Below are 16,356 nucleotides of genomic sequence, written 5' to 3'. Positions count from 1 at the left end.
GATTTTACACTACGAAACAGGTGCTGTTAAGAATTGTGCATGTCAACGTACTTAAAGGAATAAATTGTAAGATGGTCAACATCTTGAAATTTGAAATATAGACTTCTGTCATTTATTTGTTATATATATGTTAGTCATACACAGATTGTCACTGTATCACAGCTCTTCAGTGCGGCTAAACCAGCAACTGCCTCAAGGTGAGGTCAAAAACCTATTTTAAAGATATATATCATCTAAATAAAATTTCAGAATGTAAAGCAGCCAAAAACATTAATTTTACGTATCTGCCCAGAGAACTACATGCATATATACTGTGTGTGTGTGTGTGTGTGTGTGTGTGTGTGTGTGTGTATATATATATATATATATATATATATATATATATATATATAATCTTAATGCCTCCATTCAGTTTCAAAAGACAAAGGATACCCACTGTAGGGGCGGCATGTAATTGTGAGACAATGGTTGCGTAATCTCCAACCACACCTCTCCTAAATCAGCACTGCTTGAGTCCAATGGCAAGGAGAAGTTCAAGACAACTGGAAACAACTAAACTATCTAAATAAACTAGCGGCCATACTTACAAAACTGTTTAAACGTTGTCTTAAGGAAAATTGCTTCCCATCACCCTGGAAAATCTCATCAGTATGCCCTGTATTTAAGAATTCTGGTGATCGCTCATCCTTCTCTCAGTACAGGCCAATAAGTCTCCTGTGCATCATGAGTAAGTTGCTGGAATCTGTGTTAAATAGAGAAGTAATCAACCATCTCAACAAAAATAACCTTGTTAGTGACACGCAATATGGTTTCCATTCTGCTAGATCTACAGCAGATATGCTTACAGTTATATCTCATAGGATTAGTGAATCTCTTGACGGAGGCAACCTTTCTATGGCAATTGCTCTTGACATATCTAAGGCCTTTGATAGGGTATGGCATGATGGTTTACTTCACAAGATCTCTAGCTATGGTATAGCTGGAAATGTCTTCTCAATTATTAAATCATTTCTTTCTGACAGGTTCATAAGAGTAGTAGTTGATGGGTAAAAATCAGAAGCTTGCAGTATTAATGCTGGAGTCCCTCATGGGTCCATCCTGGGCCCAACTCTTTTCCTGATCTACATTAATGATCTTCCAAATCACATCCTTACATCATTTGTAGACATTTATGCTGATGACACTACCATCTATGGCAACACATCTGAGTCAGTAAACGACCAAGTTCTCTCTGATTCTCTCTCCTCTGATCTTGAGCACGTGGTACAATGGGGAAAGGAGTGGCTGGTTACTTTTAATGCATCTAAAACCAAGCTTCTCTTTTTACATCATCAACGTTCTGATCCACATCTGGTATCAGTTGAAATGAATGGCTCTCGTCTTGAGGAGACCTCAAGTTTTGACAAGCTTCTGGGCTTGATCTTTACTCCTGATCTTAAATGGAACACGTACATCAAATCTATTGCCAAGGCCGCTGGAAAAATGGTGAGATCCAGTAGATATCTCACTACTGATGCAATTCTCTATCTATATAAGAGCCAGGTATGTCCAAGGATGGAATACTGTTGCCACATCTGGGCAGGAGCTGCTAGAAAGGATTTGTCCTGCCTTGATAGAGTTCAAAATAGACTTCGTAGCCTCATAGGAGATATCCTTTTCTCTTCCCTGCAACCTCTATCTCACAGAAGAGATGTTGCGAGTTTGTCTCTGTTGTATTGTTATTTTCATGGAAAGTGTTCAACTGAGCTTCAGTCTATGGTCCCCCCTTGCCAAACTTTCACAAGAAACACTCGTCTAGTTGAAAACAATATCAATAATTTTTCCCACTCTTTATCTGTGCCTAAACCTAAACGTAGATTCCATGAACAAAGCTTCTTTCTTAGAACTGCACGCCTGTGGAATTGTCTTCCGTTTTCCTGCTTTTCAGCTGACTACAATATAGTTGTCTTCAAGTCTAAAGTAAACAAGTTCTTGATGAGCCGTTCCACTTAAGTTAACAAATTTACTGAATTAGCATTACTAACGATTACTATATTGTCCAATTTCTACTGTACACTCTTTAACCCTTATCCTCGAGTGGCCTCTTCGCCTTAGTAAGTGGTGATTCCTATGTAAAAAAAAAAAAAAAACAATGCCAAAATACGTGGAGAGGATATATATATATATAAAGGCAAATGCACCCGCGCATTTTTTGTGTCTCGAAAAGGCTTTTTCTGCCGACGTTCCAGTGGGGGGAGGGGGTACTATCGCTTAGAAATGTTTATATAGCTCCCAGATCATAATATCGAAGATTTGCGAATGCACGTTGCCTCTAGATTTATTTATGGCAATTTTTACAAAATTATTGCTATTTCAGCCTGTCTTGTATTCGTTCAGACTTTTTGTATAAAACCAAAACTAATTCAAAGCCCAGTGTTCCCGGCTACTGCACTGGGGAATGTCCAGAAGCAATCAGCTTTGATCAATGTGAGGCCAAACTCCTTATATCAGAAAATTGCTATTCAATCTGGACAATGGGGAGCTGGTTTCCCCCTCCTCAACATCTTGGAGAAACATGGGTAAACAAACCCAAAAGCTGTCCCGCAGCAAAAGTTAACTTCGCTACTTCTATTTGACCTCATTAATGGGGTCAAATAGAAGCAGCAGAGTTAACTTTTATTGCGGACACGTGTTAATTCTGTTTTTAATACTTTTAAATAAATTCAAACGTGTTTAAGCTACTCTGTATTGCTGGCTGAGCGGGGAACGTGTCAGGTGTTTTGCACACTTTATCTAAAGGTTGTGAGTTCGAATTGTGGTGTGAGATGCCTTCTTTTTTTTTTTTTTTTTTTTCGATTTTTAAAGGATTAATATTGAAACAGGGTTATTTAAGCTATGTTCTATGTTTTTTTTTGTTTTTATTTTTCAGATTTTTTAAAGAAGTTTTAACGTTCGTTTTTCTGTTTTTTTTCCATCACATTCGCATTTTCTTTTTTGTTTTTGTTTTTCCGATTTTAAGAAATTTTAACATTGTTCGTTTGCCTTACATTAGTTTTTTTTTTTATCGATTTTTTAAAAGTTTTAACATATTTTTTTATAATATTTAAACGGTGATTACTTCGCTTATTCTTTTGTTCGAAATTTGATATACAGGGTTTTCAGATTTGGGAAAATCTTTGTAATCCGTTTTCGGCCAGAAATTTGGCTGTTAAGAGGTCAAAGTTCAACGATTTGACCATTGAGAACTCTATCAAACTCCTCTGCCAATTTTGGGTGTAAATACTTGAAATTTTAGATATAGGTTCCTTGGACATGGATCTAACTTAACTTGATTTGACCCCAAAGCAATAAATGTTAAGGGGTCATAATAGGGGTCAAAGTTAAAAAAACTTGACCGCTTTGGTCTCTATCAAATTACTCAGACAATTTCTGGTGTAAACATTTGAAATTTGACATAAAGGGTATTCAGAGATAGGGCAAGCTTTTTAATCGGTTTGGGTCGAAAATTTGAGTTACCAATATATAAATGTATGTATGTATATATGTTTGCATGTCTGCCAAGGTTTTCAACAGAGGCAACAGATTTTTACAAGATCAGTATCGTTTTGAAGTTCGACCATTCAGACGATAAATATCGAAAAATTGGCTAAAAACATTAATATCTTCGCCGATATTTTCGAAAGTCATCCTCTCCTTTCGATTGTCTAGCCTTAATTTAAACCTACGTCACTTCCGGTTTGGCGGTGGTCGCAACAGCAAAGACGTCAGGTTTTTTCCCGTTCTTTTCCTCCTTTGCGGTATGGGTTTGAGCCTGCCTTCCTACTACCACTTTTTTTTTTGTGCTTAACATACACCTCCAAACAACGGGCAACGCCAGGCACCCATGCTAGTATATATAAAAGTGAAAATGTCTGTCTGTGTACATTTTCCTACCAAATAACTGTCAATTTTCTGTCTAGAAACTCGAGATTTGACATAAGGAGTAATGAAATTTGGGAAAGTCTTTTTAATCAGTTTTTGTCCAGAAATTTGGCTATCAAGGAGTCACAGTTCAACAATTAGACCTTTGAAAACTCTACCAAACTCCTCCATCAATTTTTGGTCTAAACATTAGAAATTTTAAATGTAGGTTACTTGGACATAGATCAAACTTTTTAATTTGATTTGAGCCCAAAACAATAAATGTTAAGGGGTCAAAATTTTTTAAAAATTGACCTCCGCGGTCTCTACCAAATTACTCAGCCAATTTTTGGTCTAAACATTTGAAATTTTACATGCAGCAAGCTTTTTAATCAGTTTTTGGGTGAAAATTTGGCTGCCAAGAGGTAAAACTTGAAAGAGTTGACCTTTGCAAATTCTACCAAACTCCTCCAATTTTGTGTCTAAGCACTTGTAATTTTAGATGTAGGTTATCTGGACATGAGTCAAACGTTTTAATATAAATATACATATGTACATAAATTTATGAACAGTACATTGGGCCCGAGCAAAACCAGGCTGAACTATTAGTACCTTCATAAACATATATTCATTATATAAATTCAAATAAAAAAACTTTTTTTTAAATTAAAAATTTTTTTTTTATTTTTATAATTTCATAAACATATTTCTTATAAAATTTCAAATAAAATAAAATCTTTTATCTTTTTAATTTCGTTATTAAAAGTGCAAATAAATACTAACTATATTATTGTTATCCATATAATTTTGTTAATTTTTATTGCATACTTTTTAATTATGTCCTTTTCTTATATCTTATTTCAATAAATTTCTTCACAATAGAAATACTGAAGAATAATAAAAGTGAAGGAAGTGATTTGCCTTGTCACTGCTTCCGGTAGCGCTCTGCAGAAAATCAGGAAGTATGTTAGCTGACTATAACTTATACTATGACTCCAAGCTCCTGTAAAAATTTTCAACTCCAAATTCAGACCCTATACATCAGAAATAGGAAGTTATTTGAAAATAATAAAATTTCAACCTTCTGTAAAAATTCCAGACTTCCGACAGGCCTCTAAATCAGGCTGACTTATATGGACACTGAAAATATGTTTTCAATAACATCAGGCCAAAATCTAAATTGTTTCTTGAAATAATGGTCAACATGAAGGGAAAGAAAGTGTGTAACCTCAAGACGAGAATGTACATCAGATATTAAAGATATATCCCAGCAGGGGCATCTTATGGAGTAAACATTATTTAGTAATATCCACGGACCATAAAAATGCTTTGAACATTTAAAGATTTCAGGGTAGTTCTACTAAAATAGTCATTTCAGAAACCAAAGCACTTTAAGTTTTCAAAATACCACCTTTTTGTTCAGAAGTGAATATCCTTTATCATGCTTTAATAAATAACCTACATCATATATTTGAAAATGCTATGAAACGGTCATTTTGCATCATTTTTTTTTTTTTTTGATCCCCTCCAGTATTTAGAAGCTCGGGACCACTTCCCTATGAAAAACTTCATCATGATATTTGAAAAACAATTAGAAAAAACATCACTCTCACTTATCGTGGGGGTATGGAATAAATTTATGTATTTGTTTTTTTTTTGTTTTTTTGTTGTCTTAAAGATAAATCTTTAACACAATGTGTTTCTAACATTTTTTTTTTCCTAATTATTTTTGTACCCCATATAATGAATAAATTAATGTTTTTATTATTTATAATTTTAATAATTATAATTCTGTGTTTATTGCTCTTTTGGTACTATCGTTTTATAAATAGGAACTTCCCCCCTCCCCCCCAAATTGTAACCCGTTTTCAGCAAAAGTAAACAATTTGACTACAGCAGCAGCTGTCAGCTATTGTCGGTTTAGTTAAAGAGTTAAAGTCAAAGAGTTTTGTGAATTATGTTTATTTAAAAAAAAAAAAAAAAAAAAAACTTTTTTGTTTAAAATTAATGCAGTTTGTGATTCTTTTATGAAATTTCCTTCAAGAAATATTGGTTTTCAAATATATTTAACTTTTGAACTTTAATTGTAGTAAGAAACGAATTTATAGCTGCCAATTAAAAAAATTAATAAGATTTTACTCTTTTAGGTGATTATGTGTGAATACCCTAAAAAAAACTTTGAATGGAAAAAAAAAAAATGACAACAAAAATAATTTAGAATTTAGAGAGAATTTAGAGTAGAGGGTGGATCATTTTCGTATATAAATTTAATGCATAATGGAGCTTTATTTTCTGATCATTCTTGCCTTTTACAGCAACTTTCTTGATATTTTTCAATTTGAAAAGTTAGTATATACAACGTTTCTGAATTTTTGAGATGAGGATTGGTTATTTGTATTATTTGGATTTATCGGACTACCGTTCTCATCTTGAGTGATTTTTCACAATGTTTTGGTCGATGTAACCTCCGACCTTCTTCAGGTGTATCTTGTCGAACTTGGAAATTTGGACAGAATTTTGAGTGGAACTCTTTATTTACTTCACAGGGGAAGTGTGCTCTTGTTCCATCAGCCATAACTAGATAGAGGTCCTAAGTAATTCGCAATTGTATTTTTCAGTCACCTACACTGAGGATTGAACTTTCAACCTTCAGGAAAATATCATTTTTTACAATTGATTTTTCCAAGTACTCTAATCACTATGTCACAGGTTCACAAGGTTGAAGGTTCAATCCTCAGTGTGGGCAACCAAAAAATACAATTGCGAATTACTTAGGACCTCTGTGCAGTCATGGCTAACGGAACAAGAGCATGCTACCTCCGTGAAGTAAATAAAGAGTTTCGCTCGAAATTCCATCCAAATTCCTGAGTTTGACAAGATACACCTGGAGAAGGTCGGAGGTTACATCAACCGAAACATTGTGTAGTCAGATGAATCCAAATAATTAGTATATATATATATATATATATATATATGAATAAAATCAAGCAAGATATAAACGATGCTTTAGACATGTGAATAAAAAGGAAAAACCTAAAAGAGTAAAAACAAAAATAAAATCAACGTTTCGTCCCTATTTCAGGGGACATCATCAGGATTTCTAGGCGAGGATGTACAGGAAGACGGTCATATCACATGTGAAAGAGAAGTTCAGTTCTCTTTCTGTTCTTTTTTTTTTTTTTCTCTCTCCAGAACAGAAAGAGAACTGCTCTTTCGCATGTGATATATGACCGTCTTCCTGTACATCCTCGCCTAGAAATCCTGATGATGTCCCCTGAAATAGGGATGAAACATTGATTTTATTTTTGTTTTTACTCTTTTAGGTTTTTCCTTTATATTCATATATATATATATATATATATATATATATATATATATATATATATATTGTGACGTAACCCATAAATGGATTACATAAGTGATTGAAAATTGAAAAATTTAATTTCGGGCCAACGAGAAATATATTGTTTTTTTTGTTATTTTATTATTTTATCAAAGGCAAATGAACATAGTTTTAAAGAAAGAGAAAGAGACAGTGGGAGAAGGAGAGAGAGGTGAGAAAAGCCTTTTGACACGCAAGCTAGCGAGATGGCCGGGTCATTTGACCAGAAACCCATCGACCCGTGGGGTTGCTAGGCAACGAAGAATAAAAGAAAGAAAGGGCTAAGAAACGTACTGAGAAGAAGGAGAGAGAGAGAGAGAAAAAAAGAGGAAGAAAGACTTTTTGGTACAGGAGGAAAACTTTTGGCCGGCACGCCAAAGTGTGCGCAGGTGGAAAATTTTCCACCGCGCCACCCAGTGACAGGCAAACGAAGATGTGGATACCCCCCCTCCACCAACAGCGAAAGAAACAAAGTAATGCCTGGGAGGAACCCCATGTCAACGGCAAGAGAAAAGAAATAATGCTTGGGAGAACAAGCTGGCATCGTCGGAATACCGAGTGTTAATTTCACGAACACAGGAGACGTGATATTTCGAGAAAAACCCAAAATATTGGATGGATACGATAAAGAAACACCACATGCTGTGAACTATTTCCCGAAGCGAATAAAATGAAGGTTAAAGTTCACTTTAAAAGTTAAAAGAAAAACAAAGGAGAAAAGAAACATAAAAAAACAAAACAAAACAAACCGTGAGTTACCTCTCTCTCATATATTTAAGTCAACGAGTTCATATTGCCATTGTTTCGTTCGAACTGATATATTTTTTTTGTATTGATGTATTTCTCGTTGGCATCCTTCGAATAGTATATTAAGCTACCCCTCCCCATCTTTATAATTTGTTCTTTTCTTATTTTCACTTAATTACATTATTCCTCCCCTAACATAGTTCATTGTTTTATAATAAAATTTAATTTCGAAATTATTACCATTGCGTGTCATGTTTTCCGTTATTTTCATACGCTGTTCGTCGTCTATTGTATATTTCTGGTTTTGAAAGAGTCTCCCCATATTTTTATTTCAGCAAGGTGTACCGAACCCAGGGCCTACGTGTTTTAATGTACATTGTATTTCATGAATGTCTTATTATTATTTTTTTTTATTACGAACTCATGAATGTGTTATTATTGTCTATTTGCATTAATAATAATGGAATTCATGATAAGATATATATATATTACACTATCACTAAATTTAAGTCCAAGTGACAAGCCCACCTCTTAAAAGTGCCTCCCTTCTGTTGTACCACCTTAAATCTAAGTGACAAGTCCAACCCCGAAAAATCGGTCTTTTTTTTTTTTTAATGCATACATGGAATTTTTATGGTATTGTAACATATTTATGTGCATTTAATGCAGATTACTTAAAAACCATTATTTTCTGGAGATTTTCAATACATTTACATGGCAAATCTCATGGCTTAATCTTGTAATTTTACAAAGTTATAACATTTTTATTGAAAAAGTAGTGTAAAAATGTGATCAAATTGCATGTGGTCTTAAAGAAGAAAAATATCCAAATGTGTGAGACACAAAAATAGTCATAATTGCCTTATTTTTGGTCAAATTAAAATTTATTTTAAATGATTCTTTTTTAGATCATCAAGCTCTTTCTATGTATACCATTATTGTGATATTTTTAGCAATTTCAATTTTTTCATGTGTATTGCTCCATAATTTTTTCTAGCAAGAATATTTTCTCCAGTTTCGAATGATCAACTTCTGGGTGCCATTTTCCAAAGCATTCCAAAACCAGTGGGAATGGGGATGTTATATTTTTTTAATAAAAACATAATCCTTAAATAAGCACATCTATCGTTATCTACATGGAAGGTGCTGAACTGAACTCCAATCTATCATTCCCCCTTGTCAAACTTTCACAAAAACACTCAACTAGCTACAACCATTGGATACAATTTCCCCCACTTTCTAACTTTGCCTAAATCTAAATGCAGATTCCATAAACAAAGCTTCTTTTCTAGAATTGCCTGCTTGTGGAACACTGTTCTACTGGCTTGCTTCCCAGTTGAATACAACATAGTAGCCTTCAAATCCAATGTAAACAAGTTCTTGTTGAGTCGTCCCCATAAATAATCAAATTCTATCCAATTTACACCATTAATGATTACTACCACCTTACATTCATTAGCCCTTATCCATCCATGAGTGGCCTTCGGGCCTTAATAAGTGGTGATTCTCAAGTAAAAAAAAAAAAAAAATCACTACCCAAAATATTTTACAGTAATAACTCGGATGAAATTACTAATTAAAAAAAATTAATAGTGTTCAATGTAATCTATTCAAATTGTATATTTTTCAGAAATTCCTGCCAACATTTCCTGCTGATGACTCTGTACAAAAACAGACAACTGTTAAGTAAGTTTTGTAAACGTTTTTCTTTATAAACTATTTACTCCATAAATAGATAAAGTTTTAATCATTTTCTTTGGTTATTTGTAGTTTAAATATAGAATTGTGTGATTCTTTATAATCGTACCTTCATGAAGAAAAAACCTTTTTTTAAACAAGCGGGAACCATGTCTCGGTGTTAGCTGGGAAATTTGAGTATACCAAGTATCGTAATTCACAGAAGTAAATGGACACCAGAGGATTGGAAAGGCTAAGCTTTTATTGACAATATAGAAAATATTAATAAATAGAACTGTTGTTATCTAATATATAAAAGCGAACATGTTTGTGTGTGTGCATGTGTGCGTGCGTTTTCGTCTATGTCCGAAAAAAGGGTTTTTTCCTCTGCCTTCTCACAGAGGAGTTGCTCCTTCTTAAAACTTTTCATATCATGTCTAAATGATAATATCTACAAGATAACAACGGGGGTCGCGTGTGTATTTAATTTGCCCGACTTTGAAAAGCTAAATATTCAACATTTTTCAATCGCCGCGTGTGGATTTGGCTTTTTCGTATAATAAAACAAAAAAAACTGCCCCGCAGTCAAAGTTGACCTCATTAAGTCTTCAAATATGGGCAACTGCCAATTCTTAATACTTAAATAAATTCAAACATCTTTCCTCTGCTACTTTTTGCTGGCCCAGTGGTTAGCGGCACACGTTTTTTTTTCACACTTTATTTTCCAACTTCGCCTCAAGGCTTCGGGTTCAATCCTTTCTACTTACCTGCCCAAACTTTTTTTAATTTTAAAAAATATTTGTTTTTTTCTTATAAAATTTTTAATGATCAAATATAATTTCAATTTTTTGACAGGCGGTTATTAGATGGAGACAATTTCAAGTTTGGCAACCCTCTAAAAAAATTCCAAACAAAATTAAAAGGTGAGTTTTTTTCATTTGATGTAATTTCATTTTGAAATGTCCAACATAATTGTCTACCTGTAGAAGAACCAGATATGTCCTAAAATGGAGTACTGTTGCTTCAGGTAATCAGAACATTTCTGTTTATTTTTTAATTTTTAATTCAGATTTTTCTTTTATATGATTTGTTATAACTTTTTCATGAATTTTAAACTGAACACTGATAAAAGACACTTGAAGAAGATCGGAGAGTATGACTGTCGTGAAGCGTGAACGTTAACAACTGAGATGTCTGAAACATATAAACAATGTAAATAACGTTTACTTCATTTTAGGAAAATAACCTGTTTGCTTATCCTCACTTTTTCTTTTCTGTTCTTCTTTTCTACAGAGGGTGCCTTTTCTTCAGAAATCTCCAAATATCCACACATATATCGGAAATTCAAGTTTCGAGATTACAAGATGCAACAACAGAGATATTATACAAAACTGCTAAAAGAAATTATTATGTCCAGACAGGTAATCAGAACATTTCTGTTTATTTTTTAATTTTTAATTCAGATTAGATTTATTATTATGAACTACAATTTCTAAATAGATTTAATCTATTCAAATTTTTCTTTTTTATATTTTATTTCCTCAACAACGCAATAAATATTCTGGGAGATATTTAATAAATAAAATCCTTGAAAATGTTTAATGTGTACTTTGAAATATAATTTCAAAGTGAAGTTTTAATTAAGATGCAAGGAGTGATACAGTATGATTAATGGAGAATTAACTAACCACCTAGGAAAAGTAGATTGTTGATTAGTTCCTTTAATCATGTGACATAGGAAAGATTTTAATTTGCTGCCACAGTTTTATTAGCTTAAGGTCCTGAAATATTATGTGCTTAAACTTCCAATTGGAAGTTATCCTTAACTAAGTAGAAGTTTTAACTGATTGAACAGTTTCAGTTTTATTCTGTTCAACAAATTTTAAACTTCATTTATAGGCTTTTTCTGTTTAATGTGATTAAATATTATTTTAAAATAAAATATCAGTTAAGAGATTATAACCAATTTGTGTGAAGAAAGTGTAAGATAATGGAAACAGATGAGAATCCAAACATGGAAACTATATTTGGTTGACGAGTCTATTGAGGTTGTCCAAAGTTTTTTTTTTTTTTTTTTTTTAATCTTGGTGATATTATTGGAGTAGGTGCTAGTATGATTACAAGAGTTAAGAGTGGGTGGAATATGCCATTATTAACCAGCAGAGCATTACCACCATCGATCAAGGGAAGAGTCTATCAGACCTATGTATGCAGTATGATAATGTATGAAAAGAAACCTGGCCAGTGGGAGTTCAGGATGTATTTTGTATGGAGAGAAATGATATGAAATAATACACTAAAAGCATAATGAGAGTCTTAAAGATTACTTAGATTTGATAACATCAGATGGAGATTCAATCTGAATAATGTAAGGAGATGTGTGCAGAACAGGAGACTTCAATGGTATGGTCATTGGTTGAAAGAATAGATGAGAGTTCTTGGCTTAGTAGATGTAGGACAGTTGAGTTAGCAGAGTCAGTTGGCAGCAGTAAGCCAATGAAAACATGGGAGGAAGTGATAAGGATGGATTTGAGAGAAAATAATTTATTTACTTATTTAATTTTTTTTATTATTCCATTTTTACAAACAAGGCACAGTGCCACTTTGATGTAGGGGACTACTATCGGGGACATAAGTTGCAAGGATACTGTGTAAGTAGATGAGCAGCAAGATGTCTGTTCATATTACACTTGAACTTCTGCATGTCAGTACAGTTGTGAAAGCAGAAACCTGGAAGGGAGTTCCACCCTAGCTAGACATAAGTTTGGAAGTCAGTTTTTAAAAGCGTGTAAAACAGGTGTTAAACTGAATATGGAAACAGTTGTAAAATTAAATATGAAAGCAGGTGTTAAACTGAATATGGAAACAGGTGTTAAACTGAATATGAAAATGCGTGTTAAACTGAATACGAAAACAAGCATACAGAGTTATCTCTCTTTGATTAAACCGAACAAAAAAAGTAATTCATAGAAATTGATACAGAATTATATCAGCCTTTTGACAATAATTCTGACTCTGAAAAAGAATTTTCTAGAAAAAAATTAAATCTAATTACATTTTATTATTCTTTACAACATGCTGCAATGATTTACCAAATAAATCTTGCAGATCAAATATTTATTTTCTAGAAATAAAGTTGTCCATGAAAAAGAAATGATAAAGAGATCAATTATATTTTATATATTCGCCTTTTCTTATTGAAGGATGTTTTAATATTAAAAAAATTTGAATTTAATTCATTTTTTTCTTGTAGCGTGTTTTTGAAATGGTTTCCCAACTACCTCCTGATGAGCTTCCAAAATTTTGTTACAATCCGCCACCCCCTGCAGATCAAAGCATTGAACATTTAGTGAATAAACGATGTCGCAGGTGAGCCAATATATTAGACTATTTCAGCAATATAACTGCATGATTGATATCTTACATTGTTGTTTTATATATTTATATATATATTTAATTTTGTTTTATTGAATGGTTTTGTTTAATTTTCAAAGAATTCTAAAAGAGGTTCAAGAGGAATGCAACGCCGATGACACGTCATCAGAAGAAGAATTTGAAGAATCAGGTGAGTGTAAGACATTTCTACTTATATCTAAACTATTATGCTACTTATACATTACTCAGCTAACAATATAAAAGATTTGGGTTCTTATTTAGAATTCAACCTAATAAAAAAAAAGAAAACTACATGAAAATTCTTATGACTTGTCACGGAACAAAAAATGTCATATTCCAAAAATTATGTAAATTGATGAAGTAGTTTTATTTTTATAAAGGATATCATTTTTAAATGATTTAAATCGCTTAATGTAAAATCATTAGCATTACAAAACTGATCTTGCGAGTTAGAATTATTGTGAACTTATCTGTCCTTCCTCTTTTTACAAGATGGTGATGCGAAGCAGTCCCTTTTTGTTTACCCTTAAAATTTGATTTTTTTAATTAAAATAAAACTGATCAATTTCTTTAATTTTTGGAATATGACATCTTTGGGTTGTGACAGGTATATATATGTTATGAAGATTTTTCTGTATTTTTTTTTAATTAGGCTTAATTCTAAATCAAAACCAATGTTTGTCAACAAAACTGGCTCAAATGATAGTTTAATCATTCTAACAGGGATCAACTTGTATGTGCAAATCAAACAAACTCATCTCTGTGTCTATATAATGAAATTTGCGAGACAAGTTATGTTTCCTAATTTTTGAGATGAGGATTGATAACAGATTATTCTGACTGCTGTTTTCATCTTGAGTGTTATTCTCTTAAGGTTTTTTCAACATAACCTTTGACCTTCTTCAAGGACCCTTGGCATAATAGTGCTACATAAAAATCAGTTCTTAGTGGCATTCTTCTGGAGGTTGAAGGTTCAATCCTCATTGCAGGCAATACTAAAGAATACAATTATGAATTATTTAAGACTCTTACTTGGTCAAGACTGACAAAATGAGCAAATGCTACTCTGTGGATTAAATAAAAATGCAGATTCTCAAGTTGAATAGAAAGTTCGATGAGATATACTGGAAGAGAGTCAGGGATTACATTGGCCGAAACATGGTGAGAATAACACGCAAGATGAGAACAGTAGTCCGAATAAGTTATTATCAGCTTAAAAAACATAACTTTTTAGATTTGTTTTTTTAAATATGTTATAATTTTAAACTATTTTATTTAATGAATGTAGTTAACAAATGATACTGTGCACTTAAACTTTACAAAGATTCATTTTTTTTTTTTTTCTTTTTTAAGGAGTAAAAAAACCAGTGTGCAACAAGTTTAACAATGAAATTATTTTATACCATGTTTTGTTATTCAAAGGAAAACGTGAAAATATTTCTATGATACTTAATTTTCAACATTTTGTAAGACATCCTACGGATTTTATTGCAAAACTGATTTATGTAATGACATATATTCTTTTATTGAATTATCTCCCGAAAGATATAAATATTTTTTTTTCCCAAGAAATTAAGAGAAAAGACTTATTCATCAAATGAAACAAAATTGAAAATTAAAAAGTTATTGTTTTCTGTTTCAGCGTGCAATAAAGTTCATTACTTTATCCATTTAAGGGTTTAAAAAAATAACTTCAAAATATTTATAGAATTTAAATTTCAACATCCTATTGATTTTTAAAAAATGTCTTAGACATTTATCCACATCACTAATTCACTAATTATCGTTCTAAAAATTCAAATACTTTCTTACAAAAAAATTAAGAGAAAAGGGTTGGGGTTGGGATGGGGGCAATGATCAAAATCAAAATCAAAAATGAAAGCAAAGACTCCTGATCAACGCTAGAAATCACGTATTAAAATATATTTAAACACATTTTAAAGCATTCATATGTATTAACATTTCCACATTCATTTATTTAATTTAGTTACTTTTTAAAGAGTTTAAACATCTCAGCAGAATATTCTAACTATTTGGCCCTGCACATACATTTTTCTAATAACATAAAATATGCATTAGATGCACTTTAAAGCCAAATTATAACACAATATTATGAAAATAAACAAATATTTTACTTGTTTGAAATTTATAATTTAAATATATTTTGGAGTCAAACTCCATCCTCGGTATTTTGTTTCTTTGGGTTTTTTTTTTCTTCTTTTTTCTTGCCATGTTGTAAAGTTGGAGAAAGAAAAGTCCGTTAGTAGAGATCTGCGCGTTGTCTCTCAGCGGTTATATTTTGAAATATCGGAACGGTGCGTTGGTTATGTGAGATTAACGCCAGGGCTGTGAGTGGATCTTTACTGAGTTTTCTTTCTCCAACTTTGCAACACGGCAAGAAAGAATAAGAATAAGAAAAAAAATAAATGATGTACAAAATACCGAGGATGGAGTTTGACTCCGAAATATATTTAAATTATAAATTCCAAACAAGTAAAATATTTGCTTATTTTCATAATATTGTGTTATAATTTGTCTTTCACGCGCACCTGATGCGTATTTTATTTTATTCAAATTAAATCAACGTTTCTATAACGGAACTCACACCCCGACATACATTTTTCTTTTATAATTTATGTCACTTTTACTATATCATACTAAAAAATAATTAAAGTATTAAATCAATATTTTTTTTTAAATATTGTGACATGATGTAAAGGTGAATATGAATGGTGTGAAAATCACAAGGAAGTTGTGAAAAGTAAAACCTTGATGTGATGGACCATTATATTCCTTTTCTAATCTGTACTCTAATAATAGAAAATTTGGCTAGTCTTATTTTTATTCAGACTAATAAGTCCTGATGTGACCGGTTTAGGCTCTACTTAATTTAATTCAAACTGAAGCTGATTACATATTTATTAAGTACTTTGATTACTTAGCCAATTATTAGATGCAATGCTAAATTTAGTTTTTGTTCTTTTATGTAATAGTGTGACTGTTATTGATTGATCATATTACACTTTGATGTCTTCATCTGGTTATAGTTAGCTAGCTCACGTCCTGTTGCTTATACATTATTGGGACGAGATTTTGCAGTTGATAGTTTTCAGATAAAAAAACCAATGGTTTCAACTGATTTTTTTTTTTGTCAATTCTAATATGTTACAATGGTAGCTTCCAAATTATGCGGTCGAAATTACCTGAATATTACTGAATTATCAAAAAGCAATTATAATCGCGTTAGCAGATGAAAAATTGCCGCCATCTTTGTT

General features: G+C 32.0%; 1 protein-coding gene across 3 annotated transcripts in view; it reads left to right on the top strand.

Moving 5' to 3' along the window:
• Positions 1–16,356, top strand: part of LOC145254776 (uncharacterized) — a 96,476-nt gene that overhangs the window by 9,178 nt on the left and 70,942 nt on the right. For all 3 annotated transcript variants that reach the window (XM_080113553.1, XM_080113571.1, XM_080113561.1), the window contains exons 4-8: positions 9,639–9,694; positions 10,541–10,608; positions 10,979–11,106; positions 12,939–13,054; positions 13,180–13,250. In XM_080113553.1, coding sequence (XP_079969679.1) covers positions 9,639–9,694; positions 10,541–10,608; positions 10,979–11,106; positions 12,939–13,054; positions 13,180–13,250 — 439 coding nt within the window. The remainder of the gene's footprint in view (positions 1–9,638; positions 9,695–10,540; positions 10,609–10,978; positions 11,107–12,938; positions 13,055–13,179; positions 13,251–16,356) is intronic.

This window comes from Euprymna scolopes, chromosome 3 (genome assembly GCF_053919585.1).
Source record: "Euprymna scolopes isolate OS-2025 chromosome 3, ASM5391958v1, whole genome shotgun sequence".
NCBI classification, from domain to species: Eukaryota; Metazoa; Mollusca; class Cephalopoda; order Sepiida; family Sepiolidae; genus Euprymna; species Euprymna scolopes.
The sequence above is the reverse complement of the archived record's forward strand: the minus strand, read 5'-3'. Positions and strand labels throughout refer to the sequence as shown.